The sequence below is a fragment of the Rousettus aegyptiacus genome, unplaced genomic scaffold (genome assembly GCF_014176215.1).
Source record: "Rousettus aegyptiacus isolate mRouAeg1 unplaced genomic scaffold, mRouAeg1.p scaffold_m13_p_9, whole genome shotgun sequence".
NCBI classification, from domain to species: Eukaryota; Metazoa; Chordata; class Mammalia; order Chiroptera; family Pteropodidae; genus Rousettus; species Rousettus aegyptiacus.
Window position 1 is genome coordinate 68,325,243 of NW_023416312.1, and position 14,431 is coordinate 68,339,673.

At 40.7% G+C, this 14,431-nt stretch overlaps 1 protein-coding gene across 1 annotated transcript in view; it reads right to left on the reverse strand.

Annotated features, from left to right (window-relative positions):
- AMOT (angiomotin) overlaps positions 1-14,431 on the reverse strand; it is a 67,452-nt gene that overhangs the window by 35,001 nt on the left and 18,020 nt on the right. The window contains exons 5-8 of the mRNA XM_016142753.2: positions 8,168-8,693; positions 6,126-6,270; positions 5,190-5,282; positions 2,519-2,664 (exon numbers count right to left, since the gene is read on the reverse strand). Of these exons, the coding sequence (XP_015998239.2) occupies positions 2,519-2,664; positions 5,190-5,282; positions 6,126-6,270; positions 8,168-8,693 (910 nt within the window). The remainder of the gene's footprint in view (positions 1-2,518; positions 2,665-5,189; positions 5,283-6,125; positions 6,271-8,167; positions 8,694-14,431) is intronic.

The following is a 14,431-nucleotide window of genomic DNA, read 5'->3' on the forward strand; positions in this document are numbered from 1 at the left end:
TAAACACCACCCAGGAGTAAATCCTGCTCTGATAGTCTATCAGAACAAAAATGAAGATAAGAATCAGTTGATTTTCCCTGAGATATGATTTTGAGCCTCTCTATGTGCTAGAGGTGATCTGATTTGAGAGCATAAAGATATTACATGGCCTCTGCCTCTGGATTCTGCTGGATAGGAGGTTCCCAGCCTACTCTCCCCATCAAATGTTCCACCGCTTTCAGCAACATCAATTCAGAATTTCCCAACAACTATACTCCAAGACAAAGTACAAGTTGGATGAGGACTAAAAAATTAACAATAATTGATGACCTCATTTGAGATATCTGTCCAGTAGATGTTATCATACAATCCTCACCCAATATTAACTTCTTCTTTAAATTATAAATTATAAATCTACATATTTGGGGGTAGGGCCCTGAAAAAAGACTAAAATCTCTGAAATTCCCAGAAAAGCCTCAGAAGTCTGAAACCAGATATATAGTTCAGTCAACTATGTCAATGAGGGCTGCCCAGAATAACATTCTCTCCATACATGTATATTATTTTCATGATTAATAAGTAACCAGTTACTATTGAGCCTTCGTTCAGTGCAAACCGGAATGGTTACAGAGTCTTTGTCCCCATTTATCTCCAACTAGATAGGCCCCTTTCTCGGAGAGACCATGGGGCTGTTGTGTACACCCCAATCTCAGCACAGTCTGAATAAGCTTCTCATAGTCTGTCAAAAAAGAAGGGCCCAATGGGTGAAACAATCTTTTTTAAATTAAAAGATGCAGAGGTTACTAAATCTAAACAAGCGCCCACATTTTCTTTTTGGGAGTGGAACCAAAGGATGATTCAGACAGGGAGACAGGCAACAAGGTCTAAGAAATGAAGAGTCATGAGATTATAGTTTTATTCTTGACTCTATCTAAGACTTGCCATTTGACCACCAGCGAACTACTTCTTCTCAGCAGGTCTCTCAGTTTTCCCCTCTCAAAAAAAATGCAGTCAGCTTCATCCTGTAATTTACTCTGTAATTTCCTCACAAAAAGGGAAAGGAAGGGAGTATATGAGATATAGCAAAAGGCTAAAGGGTGTGCTAAGCTCTTTAGGCCTGGACATCATGAGTATACAAGTATTCCTCATTTTCAGTAAAGCGACTTAGCAGTATTTCTGATGTAGACAATTCATGAAACAGGACATTAGCCTGATTTATACAACCCAATATTTAACAATTAAGCAATTAGGGTTAAAAGACACCATAGATTAGATGGTACTACCTACTAGAAAAGTATAAACCCACAACCCAGCTCCAATAAGTATTTTAATACCCTCCAAAGGAAGCAAAAGATATCTGTAAGTCAAGAGATCTGTAGGATGCCTAATCATTCTTACTGAGGGAAAAGAACCCAGATAATGAATGAAGGTAGGAAAAATACTTCACATGCAATAACCACAATTCTGAGGGTTTGGCCACTAAAGATTTTTTTTGTCTCAAGTTTATAAAGCTTTCGACTTGTTATAATGGAGGCTACTTATTCTCTTAATTCAAATTTTAGAATAGATAAGTCAGTGAGATGTGAAATTTTCTTTACCAATTTATACTTTAGCACCAATTTTTGCTGGAACACACCCATTCCTTGAAGTATAAAACATCTAAGAGTTAGTAGTACTCCAATATAATAACAACTGACATGCAAGATTAATTAATGACAAGCCAGCAACAAATCTCCCTCTATTTCACACAAATGCAGTTTAGTGTTATAATAGAGTAACATCTACATTGAGATTAATCATTATGCTTAGTAGTTTGGGGTCCCCTGCATTTATCAAGGGAAGGCTCCATCCTCAGACAGAAATAACTGACAACTTCATCCCAACACATATCTACATTCCAGAACCAAGCCAGTAAGAGCCAGGACGTAGCTCCTGGCCTTCCATAAGCTAAATCATCCCTGGGTTCCATCCCATTCCATATCCCTCAGATTGCTTCCATCCTAAAATCCATCTGCTAAATAAGTCCAACAACAAGAGGCAGAGCTGTCAAGATTCATTTTTTTTTACCTGAAGAGACCAAGTTTGCACTGAGCATGTGGAGACAGGGATCATTCTGATTTCAAAATCCTTGGGGTACTTTAAATTATCTGAAATCATTTTCTAGCCCTTCCAAAATAAAGCTTTAAAGCCCTGGAAGGGCAGGAATTTAAAATATGCATATATGTCATAGGCTTAAGGCAGGGCTAGGCTCATAGTAAGAACCTGGGAGGGTTGTTAGCTTTTTATGCGAATGAGCAAATGGAAATTGCTCCTTGACCTTGGTGATTTTCTATTCTGGAGCAAAAAGAAGGAACTTGCAGAGAAAATAAATCAGAGTCCACTCACATCAGCACAGCTGTAACTAGAAGTAGCAGATGGTACCTTCTTGTTGGAATATAGTGCAGCTGCCAATTCACCAAAATAAGGAGCCCCCAGGGCCCTAGATTTCCCAGATCTTCCAACCTCAGGCTTGTATGATACCTGAGGAAACTACACATACCTCTTCCTCTAGCTTTACCACCTTGGCCTGGGCGTTGCTCAGAGCCTGGTCTCGGATTTCGATGTGTCGTCTTTGGTCCTCATTGGTAGAACGGGCAGTGGCCAGCTCCGCTTCCAGCTTCTCCTTCTCCCTCTGGCTTTCCTTATCTATCAGGACATGAAATACCAATACTGCCATTCTGGAGCTGGCTCAAAACCTAACATGAGGAAAACTGATAATCATACCAATCACTAAACATTCTAGTATTCTAACATACAGCTAAATGAACCAGGACACCAAGATCTGGACTCTATCACTGGCTCTACCACTAGCTGTGTAAATCAAGAACAGTCACTTAATGGCTGTACAGAAGCAATGAGAAAGAGGAGATATAAAAACTGTTAGAAAAGTAATACACACACAAAAAACACACACACATATCATAAAAACAGGTAGGCTTACCTCCTCAATTTTATATCTTCAAATGGTCTTATATTGGCAAAAGAACAATTGATCCCCCTCCAAATTTTCCCCAGTTTCCTCATGAAAGCATATTAAATCAATCTAAAAATGGCATTTTATAAAACATATAAAACCTCAAATCCTACCCTTTAGTTATTAACATTATTTTTAAACTGAGATCAATCCAAGATTGCATTGTAGCTACAGATGATCATGACACATGTAGTTATGTTCCATGCCTTTCTAGGTTCCTCCCCTTTTAACTAGGACAGACCTCATACCAGATATTCAAATTAACAGTTTTGATTCCTATCTGGAAGTAGAGTATCCTTCTTCTTGAGACATTAATACTTAAGTTTGTAGGAGAAATTTTAATAAGGCAGCCTGGCCTTCCTTCCCACTCTGACTTTACATATCAATTCAGATGTATCTTGGGAAAAAATGAACATTTTCTGAATACTTATTGAGTACTAAGTGTTATACTAACTTAATCCTTAGAACAACCATATAAAGAAGTATTATTCTCTTCTCCATTTTGCATATGAGAAAATAGAGACTCAGAGCACAAGAGTAACTTGCTCAAGGTCCCACAACTGGTAATAAGTATTGGAGATCATACTAAAGGACAAGTTGTTCTAAACATTGTCTACCATGCCAGACTGCCTTCTAGTAGGGTCTAGTTGGTCTGGCCTCTCTAGGGTGGATTGAGCACATTCCCCAGGGAGGCTTCTCAAGAGGGCTTTCTTTTCTCCTGCCACAGTTTCAACCACGCAGCACCCTGTTGATGTCCAAAGGCAACAGAAATTAAGGGACCATAACTCATGTCCTCTTCCCTGACTACTAGATGGAGTCTATTTTTCTCTTCTAGAACCAGTTAACAGTCTTTCACTCTGCTGTTAATACAGTTCAATTTACTAAATTACCACATTTTATAAATCAGTATAAAAGCTACTAGGGCACCTGAAATGCCTTCTCTACACAGGGAGGAATGTCAAGTAGCAGTTTCAGGTCAAGAATCCATACATTTTCTGTTTTGCTTTGTTTTTCCCTGGGAGTCTGCCACCATCTCCACCAGTTAGCTAGCTTCCAGGATAACTGTGACATCAGAAGAACAACTTCACAATTTACCCTAGGTACCAGTGATACTAGAAAAATTACATTCCTTCTTCTAAGATATGCTAACAAAGGAACAGGAGGTTCAGAGAAATGAGGAAGAAAAAAATCCCAGTTCTGAAGCCAGAGCATGACAGAGTAACCCAGGAAGGGAGGACAGATATTGTAAGAAAAGAGCAAAAAACGTGTAAAAGCTAACTGGAGGCTACATGGAATGACCATCAAAGGTCATGTGGAAGCCCAGAAGAGATGGGGGCTGACAGACAAGTCCCTACCAAGCATTACTCCAGCTGGGAGCTGCACTGAGGGAGGCTGGAGGTAGGGGACACCAATTATAGGCATCTGAAGAAATGAGGGTAGTTCATCTGTTTTTTGCAAACTCATTCTCCCTATGGATTCAATCAAATGTGCTGTTTTTATTGCTGGTTTTATTGTGGCAAATGGAAAGAATGAGGCATTGTCTAGCTGAGTGGAGTCCATTAAGGACCAATAAAGAAGAGGATTAATTCATTGTAACTGTCCTAGTATTTCCAGACAAAGGAAACACTATTATTAGGAAGATATAGCTCTGCCTTCCCCCATACCCTCCGACTCTACCAGAGTCATTGGTTCAGGCTCTAGAAATGGTTCCCCTCTCCTATGCTTGCAGTCCACCAAGGTGTAATGATATAATAATACAGAGTGTTATAACTAAGGGAGCCCCACGTGCAGGTTAGGTACGGCAAACAGCAATCATCAATCCTGCGTGTTAATCCCATCTCTACCAGAGCCAGCACATGAAGCCTTCAATAACAAATCCCTTCAAAATTAAGAGACTTCATGGTCACTGAGGTCCTTTTCAGCTAGCCATGACAAAAGCAGGGATTTCAAAGGGCTTCTCTGGCTTAATACAGAAGGAGCCATGCTGATGTGACTAGATGTTTTTGAGAGCAGCCTTCTTGGCCTAGGAGGAAAAAAACAAAATCTCCCAACTTCATGCTTGAACACAAAAAATACTCCCTAGATGATATTCATTCTACCCTGGCTGTTCTAGAAGGCTAAATGAACTGTATGACATTTCCACATACCTCATTCCCATCCATACATTAATACCTACTGCTGAAGCTTTCAGACTTACTTTTTGCAAAGAGCTGAGAGATGGTTTTCCTGGTATCCTCTGAACCTTCATATTCCTTCTCTGCAAGCTGCTTGTTGGCCGTCTCCAGACGCTCTGTGGAATTATGACAGAATAAACAGGGCCCTATACGCAAACTTCCATGCTGTTGGCTCTCTGAGGGCTGATCTTGGGCAAAACAGGCCTACTTCTTCTTGTTACACAGGAATGGGCAACGCAAACATAAGTTTGCAAATGTGGGCCTAGACCATGGCAGGGAAAAGGGAGGGGAATACTTAACATTTTCACTCCTTGCTAACAAAATCAAAGTGCAGAATTCTAAATTTCCACAAAGGAATTTATCCCTGAATATATACCTTTCATTCACCTTGCTAAAGAGCATCAAAGTTATTATAAGTCTTTAAAATCATGTAATGTCAAAGCTGGAAGGGGATCATAGGCAGCATCTAGTTAAGTTCCCTCATTGCATATATAAGATACCCTAAACCCAAAGATAGAAAATAACATCTCCAACATCATCAGTTTTGAAGATGTTGAAGAGGTTATTTTTCACCATCTTCAAGATTACATGTTAAGGTAAAAATACAAGGAGGGAGTCCTAGAAACAATAAAGGGTATCACTATTTCAAGGTTGCACATCGAAAAGATAGGCTTCTTTCTGAAAAAGCTATAAAGGAAGAGAGGCAGCACAGATTGTGGAAGCCAGGTAGGTCCAGGAGTCCCACAATGGGTGCCATCTGATTAACACATCAGCTCACCCCACTTTTATTAAGCAAGTTTGGAACCAAGTATTACTGTGGCCACCAAAACCTAGCCTGGTCTATGCCCCGCAATTTACTGATCATACTAGTGGGCTGGATGAACTTAAGAGCCTTAATGTATGCTCCTTAGCCCTTCCCTTCACAATCTTGGCCAGTGTTTCAAAAGTTATTCCCTCACCTCTCAGATCTCTGTTGAAGTCATGCATCCTTCGAATCTCACCCTCAAGCTTGTTTCTCATGGCTTTCTCCAGGGCCTCCCTTTTGGATGATGACTTCACAAGGTTCTCATATGCCTCTGAGACACGCTGGATTTCTGTCTCCACCTGAACAAAAAAAAAAAAGGAAAGATAGTCGGATGGTTGGAGCTTGATGGGAAAGATAGTCTGAAAATATACATGCAAATCCTTAATGACAGCTTCTCCCAAGGCTTTTTCAGATGGCCAGGAGGCAAGCACAACACAGAGAGGAAAAGTTTCCCAGAAGGACGTATAAATTAAACTTTAAGCTCATAGTCAGTAGGAAACCAGTACAGATTTCTGAACAGAAATTCATGATCTAAGCTGTGTTTTATGACAACCTTGAAAATCTTGTAAAATGGAAAAAACAACAACACAAAACCTCAGAAGGTAAGAGTTTTGTCCCAAATCTGGAAGAAATAAAAAAATTATACTCCAGAATATTTCTGTAACCAGTATAGCTTCATTGCACTCATAATAACCACAGAGATATCTGTATATAATTTGTATAAGAGAAATAAACCCCATGGCCTATTAAGCAATTTTCAAATTAAATTTAATTCCTGCAACCATTCAGCATTCCTTCTCAGTTTTCCACTATCCTCCTTAACAAAGCTCACAGTAATTTATAGAGAGAAATATCAGGGTCCCAGTGGGAAACTGGAGGAAAGGTGGGTTTGCCATAAAACTCAGATTCTACCTGCCCCAGCTCCAAAATTAGGCCTGATGCAAGACTGACTGCAAACAAATGAGGCTTACACCACAGAAAAGAGCAGACTTGAGAGTGTTTTTCTTTTTGCAGATGGCACCAAGATAGCAGCACAGAAGGGGAAAACTGGTGAATGGCATTCAGAGACATGATCTGCAAGGCCTGGGCCTGATAAAGCTTTTGAGCAAAATTCAAGTGCTGAGCTAAGAAAATAAACATTTCCATTTCAAAGAGCAGCTTGGTGTTGCTCTGCTCTAGGTAGCCTTTAGAGTACAAGCCTTTCCAGTCCCCCCACAGAATGCCACACCTGGAAGGCAGTCCTTCTCCTCAAGTTGTTCAGAGTACTATTTCAAGATCTTATACCAATCCTTTCCCTACCCTGTGTAGACACTGTACCCTCCAAAAGGGCAAGTTGTACGTCCATTAACAGAAGTTTCCAGGAAAAGAATTCACAGAAGGCTAAATTCACTACTTTGATCTGTGTGATGGTAAGGGCAGAGAAAAGGGGGAGTGGTGGTGAGTTTCCAGACTAATTCTGTCTACTCACTCCTCTCATGAACCTCAGGCCTTCTTATTTGTTCTAGCATCAGCTGTTATCTACCTTATTCTCCTCATTTTCCTTTTCCTCTTCTACCTGACATGTGCCTCTCATCCACTGCAGCACTAGGTTGGCCTTCACTTCCTTAACACTCATTCTGTGTCCCCTAACACACTAGAGAAAGAGAGTAGATGTTGAATTTCAGCTGCAAGGAAGGACCAAAGCAAAAAGGAGGAAAGAGAAAGGGCACTGAAAAAGAGTTACCATGGGAACTCTCATTTGGGAAAGTGCTATAATCCCTTTTCAGAATAAGGCAGGGGCAGGATCTAACTTCAGTGGTGAGATTTCCTAGGAACTATAATTTTATATTTAGGATTCAAATTCAGTATTTGGGAAAATATAATCAAGACAAAAAGTCTTTATGCTGGCAGGTCCTTCACCTACACAGATACACCAGTGTTCTTGACCTTATGAAGAAGTTTTCTTCAGTGCTATGGTGTCTGGGAAAACTGTATAAATATGTTTTTTTCTCTCTCCACATAAATGTAAAATGTTACTTCTCCTAGAAAGACAGGTAGAAAATTTTTCCAAAGTTTGATCCATATCTAACCTTCAGATATAAGAATCCTGAAGACATGCCCATAAGCTATGCAGGTACCACAAGTGGAGACTTTTACATCATTATTAAACAAGTAAGGTTTAAAGGAGACTCTAATATTCCAACACAGGGACCTCACCTTCTGCAGTCTCGCCACCTTCTCATAACATCCTTCCAACTCCTGCTGCAAGTTCCGGTTCTCATCTGAGAGGATCTCAACCATCTGCTGGGCTCTGGAAACAATGGCAAAAGGGTCTGCTGGCATTGGCTGATAAGAAGATGGCTGCTGAGCCCTAGGCATAGCTGAATAGCCTTCTGGCTGCTGCTGCTGCTGCTGCTGCTGCTGCTGCTGCTGCTGCTGCTGCTGGTGATGCTGCTGCTGCTGCTGCTGCTGCTGCTGCTGCTGCTGCTGACTCAGACCCGGCTGAGTGAGACGGTAATGATCACCCTGGTGAGCCTGATTAGGAAGGAAATATTGCTGCGGCCTAGGTAGGTGAGCTTGGTGGTCTCCTTGGTTTGAGACCAATGGGTGCTGGGCAGGAGATAATCTAGTGGATGGTGGAGACTGCAGCAAGGGCAAGGAACCCCCAGACGTGAGGGAAGAAGTAGGGCTGTGAGGCTGAGAGTTCCTGGCCGACAATGGCAATAAGATGTCCTGTGTTGGCCTGTAAAACATGGAGGGCATGCTAAGGTTAAGCTCTCTCTCTGAAGGCACTGGGGGAGAACACAAGAAAGTGAAATGAAGAGGCTTCCACTGCCCCCAAGACACCTTCAACATGAGGAGCAGGTAGTGATAGACTATGAGATCTCTACAAAGACCTCTACAGTCTTTTCCAAGCCTGACCTTCTGAGACTTCCAGACAAAGGTGTGATCCCATGGAGGACTGAACAAGATGATATCAAAGGTCGCTTTGTGAAAATCCAAGTATTTGATTGTATTCCTGTACACTCGGTGCTCAAGTCGAAGCATTTTAAATAAGTCTTTTATAAAGTAATTTTCACCTCGTTATTTTAAGCTAAACCCTTTCTGACACTCTATACATGTTCTGGCACATATAAAGAGTCAAATTTAGAAAATATATTCTGCTTGCCCAGACAGAAACAGCAAACAGCAGTCAAAACCACCCCTCATTTTGCTACCTGCATCTCTCTTTGGTAACACATATATTTACAAAAAATTACTTGAGGATATGTGGATACTTATTACATTAGAGATACCAAATAATTATCATTTATATTAACAACTGACTGATGCCTATTAGCATTAATAATACCATGGTTTAGAGAGGATTATAGAGAACACTATCATACTATTTTTGATTTAATGAATCACAAAATATAAGAACAAGAAAGGACTTAAAAATACTTTAGACCAATTCTGTCATTGGAGGGAGGGGAAAACAGATCTAGAGAGAGGAAGCACTCTGTCAAATATTAAAGAGTGAGTTAGTGGTAGTGCCAGGGTAGAACCCTTGTTTCCCAATTCCCATTTTCAGGCTCTATCCACTACCATAATACATTGATTTCCATGCACTGATGTTCAGATTCCTAGCCTAATATTTACAGAAAGCTCCAGAAAAAGAACTTTGGTTCTCCCAGTTTTATACCTAATACCAGAGTATTAGTCATTAAGAGAAACAATGAGAGTATGTGAATGGATCCTTCCACCATTATCACTACCGGAAATAATATCTGTCAATAAATACTAAAGACAAAAAGCTTGTTCACTCCCCAGCCCATTTCCAACTAACCTCATACACTCCCACATCCTATGGATGCTTATCCTACAGTTGATATTTCTCAATCCATGGAGGACATATGGCTAAGAGAATGGGAATTGAATCCCAACAGAGTCTGGAGACCTTTTCTACTGCTTATTAGCTGTGTAACTTTGCTCAAATTACCTAATTTACATGAGCCAGTATTGTTCATGAGGTTGCGAATTAATTACAAAAACACTGGGTGCTTCTCATTTTTGAGCTCAATAGGAATTACAAAGAGTCTCTTATCTACCTCTCAGTAAGATAGGTTGACCTTGTTAGTGATTTTACTTATGGGATATCCATAAAATCTTTACAATAAGTTGCATAAAATTCATGGTAGAACTGGGATAAATCGCCAGGAGCAATTAACTTTTAACTGGCATTTCGTATGCTAAAGCACATCCCTCCTATACACACTCCAATTATCATTATTGTTCATTTATCTATCCCTTCAATAGATCCTCACTATCAGGCCTTTTTATAACTACAAAATCATTCCAAATACTTGCTCATGAATACCAAATTACCCAGATGTTCACCAAAGCCATCAAACGTACTCAAACCCTAGGTTCTGTTTCTCAGTCCCATTGACACCTCCAGTGTACCCACATTCTTCCAATTTCATACATATGCCACTATAAATAATTGCTGAATATCAAACAGAGCACGTGAACTATTTGTGGATAGAGAATTTACATGGTTCTCATGATTACAACTGGAAAGTTGTTACCATACATAACCTTTCTAAGAACTCAAATCATTCATCCAATCAAAAGCCCAGGAGCTGTGGAATAGTATTTCTCTATTTTCCATACTGTGGATCTTCAGTTTCCTCAGAGGTAAATGAATTATGTGTTCTTCCTCTTTGAGTAAAAGCTATTATAATTTATATATAATACATATTCCTAGAGTTAAATATAATGTTCTGGGATTTGTTGGAGCTTTTGAACACCCTGGGCAGAAAAGAGGGGCTTACATTTCATGTTCTCCAACCTAGCTCTCAAAATTTAAGGGAAAAACATTCATATTAACTTTCATCCTCATTGTCAGGATTTGAAAACTCAAGGCCTAGAAGGTGTTCTCTTTTAAAGATTGAATGCCCAGTTCTGAACTGGGCTTCCTTTCCCCACCTACCCTGGGCCCCATCAGAAGACAAGCCTCTCTCTTGAATAGACCAGACACTGGCCTCTCTCTTGCCTGCCTGAGGGCTTAAAGGCCCCTACATACCCTAGAGAGGACATGGCCTCCTGGAGGTCTCAGGAAGGAGGAGACCACAAGGTCTCTGGAAGGAGGTCTCCAAAGTCAGATAAGTGCAGGACTGCAGTTACCTTGGCTATGACTCTGGGCTCTGCCTAGAGATAAGTGTAGACAGGGCAGCTGCCTCTCAGGTCCCCCAAACTGGAAAAGGAAGTAGATTTCAGTGTACAATGATGTTGGGAAAACCAAGGGAGTCCATCCCTGGCGGGTCTGAAAACATTAAGCAAGGCTTGGGTAGTTGGAAAGAGAAAGAAAGCCCTCCAGCCAATGAACTACACACACACACACACACACACACACACACACACACACACACACAGAAGAGTACTATTAACACTCTTATGAAGTTCCCCCTGAGAGGAGGGGACTGAGGAATGACAGGCATGAGGGAATGCTGGGGGGATGTCAGAGGAAGCAAAAATATACTCAAGATTAAATAATAAGAGTAACAGTAAAACTAAAGGTGGCAGCTGGGTGAGTAGCATATTCCCCAGGTCCTTCCACAGTACAGCAGCTTGAATTGCTCCCCACAAACACATTAACCAGGAACAACACTGCTGGAAGACAATAGAATCACACGATCCCATGAAAGCCCTGACCTGCCTCCTTGCCCCTTCCCTCCCTTTATCTTGTCCCTTTTTAAGACAACCTGGGTCCCTGGTACTCTGTGGAAAAGAGTACATGGCATACATTCAGGACAGAGGCCAAAGACCAAAATCAGCATTAGCCACCCAAAGCCAGGGGAAGTCACTCTCAGAGACAATTTTCAAAGACACAAAGAGAAAGCAAAAGCTGACCCATTGAGCTGACAAAGCACCTTCCACCCTGCCACCTCACTAACTGGGAGCCCTCACCCTCCCTAGCCACACACCCACCCACAATCCACAAATATACAACACACTCCTGGCCCACATCTGTGCAAGCCCACACACTCACACTCTCATCAGAGTAGGTGCCACCAACAGCCTGGAACCCAATTTATTCTCCCCAGAGAAACAGCGCCTTTCCCAGGCTCAGTGATGGTGAATATGTGAACCTTGGAGAAAGCTACAAATTCCTGATTATTTCTCTTTCACAACCAGCTCTGCTCTGAACTAAAGTGAGGTCACTCTTAGATTCCACTAAACAAGGATTTCAAGAAACCTCAGATCTGAGCATGATTTCAACAATTGAAAAAAGGTGGCTGCTTTACAAACAGAAAGGATTTAAGTTTTAAAAGCAGTTGATGAATGTATAAACCCCAGATGCAGAAATGGCTCAGTACTTAAAAAGACAAAGATTCAAAAAATGTTGAGTTCTTCACAGGGTTTGGCCTTATTTCCCATCTGGAGTTTAGGGCATTCGGGATATTTATTTTGTTTTAAGTGGGGAGGAGGGCATAGGGAAGACAAAGTAATATAAAGATTGTTTAGAACATTTTGTTCATTTTAACAGTAAATGTCTAGCATTTTACTGCACCTCTAAAGGCAAACAAAGATTTTTCTAAGAGTAATTTGTTCAAAGAGTTTGCCTTGCATCCCAATTGGTAATCTGTAGATTGAGGACTAAGAACTTCATCTTCTAATTCTTTGGTTCCAGCAGCAGTTACTTGGAAAGGTACTCACAAATTCTCTAGCTAGTTAGTTAAACAATATAAGGAAGACAAATGTGTCACCACCTAAAAGCATACATTTCTAGAAAGCTATTCAACTACCTCCCCTTGCTAGTAATTTGTCAATAGGTGCTACTCCCTCACTCCATGCCCTACAAACACTTTATTGCCAGAATTTGTCCGATGCAGACCCAAACTTCATACAGAGCATCTTCTGACTAGAACCATTTTAAGTATGATTATACATTGAGCATAGTCCATATTGGAAAAATCTGTTCCTCTCCTATTGAGAAAAAGAAAAACTGTTAAACTGTTAGAGCAAAGCTGCATATTATAATACTGCCCAATAAAGGGTAATCGGTGTGGCTCTACTGTTTTGGGGGATAGGAAGATAGATCTACAGATAATGTAGGAGTGAGGAGAAAATATAAATATCTTCTTGTAAAATATATGCAGCTAAATTTCTCTGGTGGTTTAATCAGGATGAGAAGAAAAGAAATCCCTCTTTGGGTCCCTTATTATTTGCTTAGGCAGATCAAAGAGCTTTTCCATCTAGCTTCAAATACTGTGGGAGTCATTTCAGATCACAAACAATATTGTTGAATGAATTCTGAAAATAGCTTTTCTGGAAAGGCAGGCCATGTGCTGAGTGGGGCTTTAGATTCTGCTCCACAATGCAGCCAACACACTCCCCTCCCACAAGGCAACAGATGTCAGCTCGTCCACATAAGGGAGAGAGTCTGACAGACTCTTCCAGACTGATTGGAAGAGCAAAACAAAACCCCCAGCTTCATTGACATTTCGCTGTCTTAGATGGGTTTCCACCAAGCTAAGCAGTCCATCAGACCAACCCCTCCCTTGTTCTTCCGTTTCACTGGGCAGATGGGAATCAGGTTCTTGTTCTCATTTAAACCGGAAGGGCCCTGTCCATTACCCCATTTCCTGTTCCAAGCCACTTATCAGAACTCAGGCTCCTGCCCTTTGAAAGCTATACAGAGAAGGTTGAAAAAAGGTTAGAGATCCAACTGGGTTAAGGAAAAGAATTCTAAACTGGCCAAGTTAGAGGTGGAACCCAAAGCGAATTACCTCTAGCTAAAAAATGGACCTAGAAGAAGAAAAGAATGAAATACCAGAAAATGCCAGGTGCATTCTTTTACATTATGTTTACTCCACCCCCTGACTGCCTTGTCTTCTGAGCCACCACATGAAACTCAAGCCGAGAGGCTCTTCCCCAAAGAGTAAGAAGGGGACAGAAGGCAGTATTAGATATCAAAGAGATCGCAGGCCTAGTGGTGGGGTAGGGCTTTGGAAAAGGCAACCCTAGGTTCAAGGACTTCAAACATTGTGGCTTCAAACATTCGTGGCCATCCCTAATTACTCATAGTAACAGGACAAGAAGAATACTACGTAACTTCCACCACCGTTCCCATATCTGAAACCTTCCCTTTGCCCCATTTGCTAAAATCCCACTGATCAGAGACATGGCCATTATAACACTAGGAATGATGAATAGAATCATGGAATCATAGGGTCTGGTTGATAGAATGGACAATTCAAAAGTGTATTTAGAAAGAACTGAATATATGAAATAGTCCTCATGAACTAATGGCAAGTGGTACAGAAGTCATGAGTATATTTTTATTTCTATATTTTAGTACCTGACCAAAACCTCTCTATAATATGATGTGAAATTAACTTAGATGTTTAAAAACATGTCAGACGACTAACGAAGTCTCTAAAGAAGAAAGATGAAGCAATCCAGACTTCATAAACTATAAGGAAGTACATGACA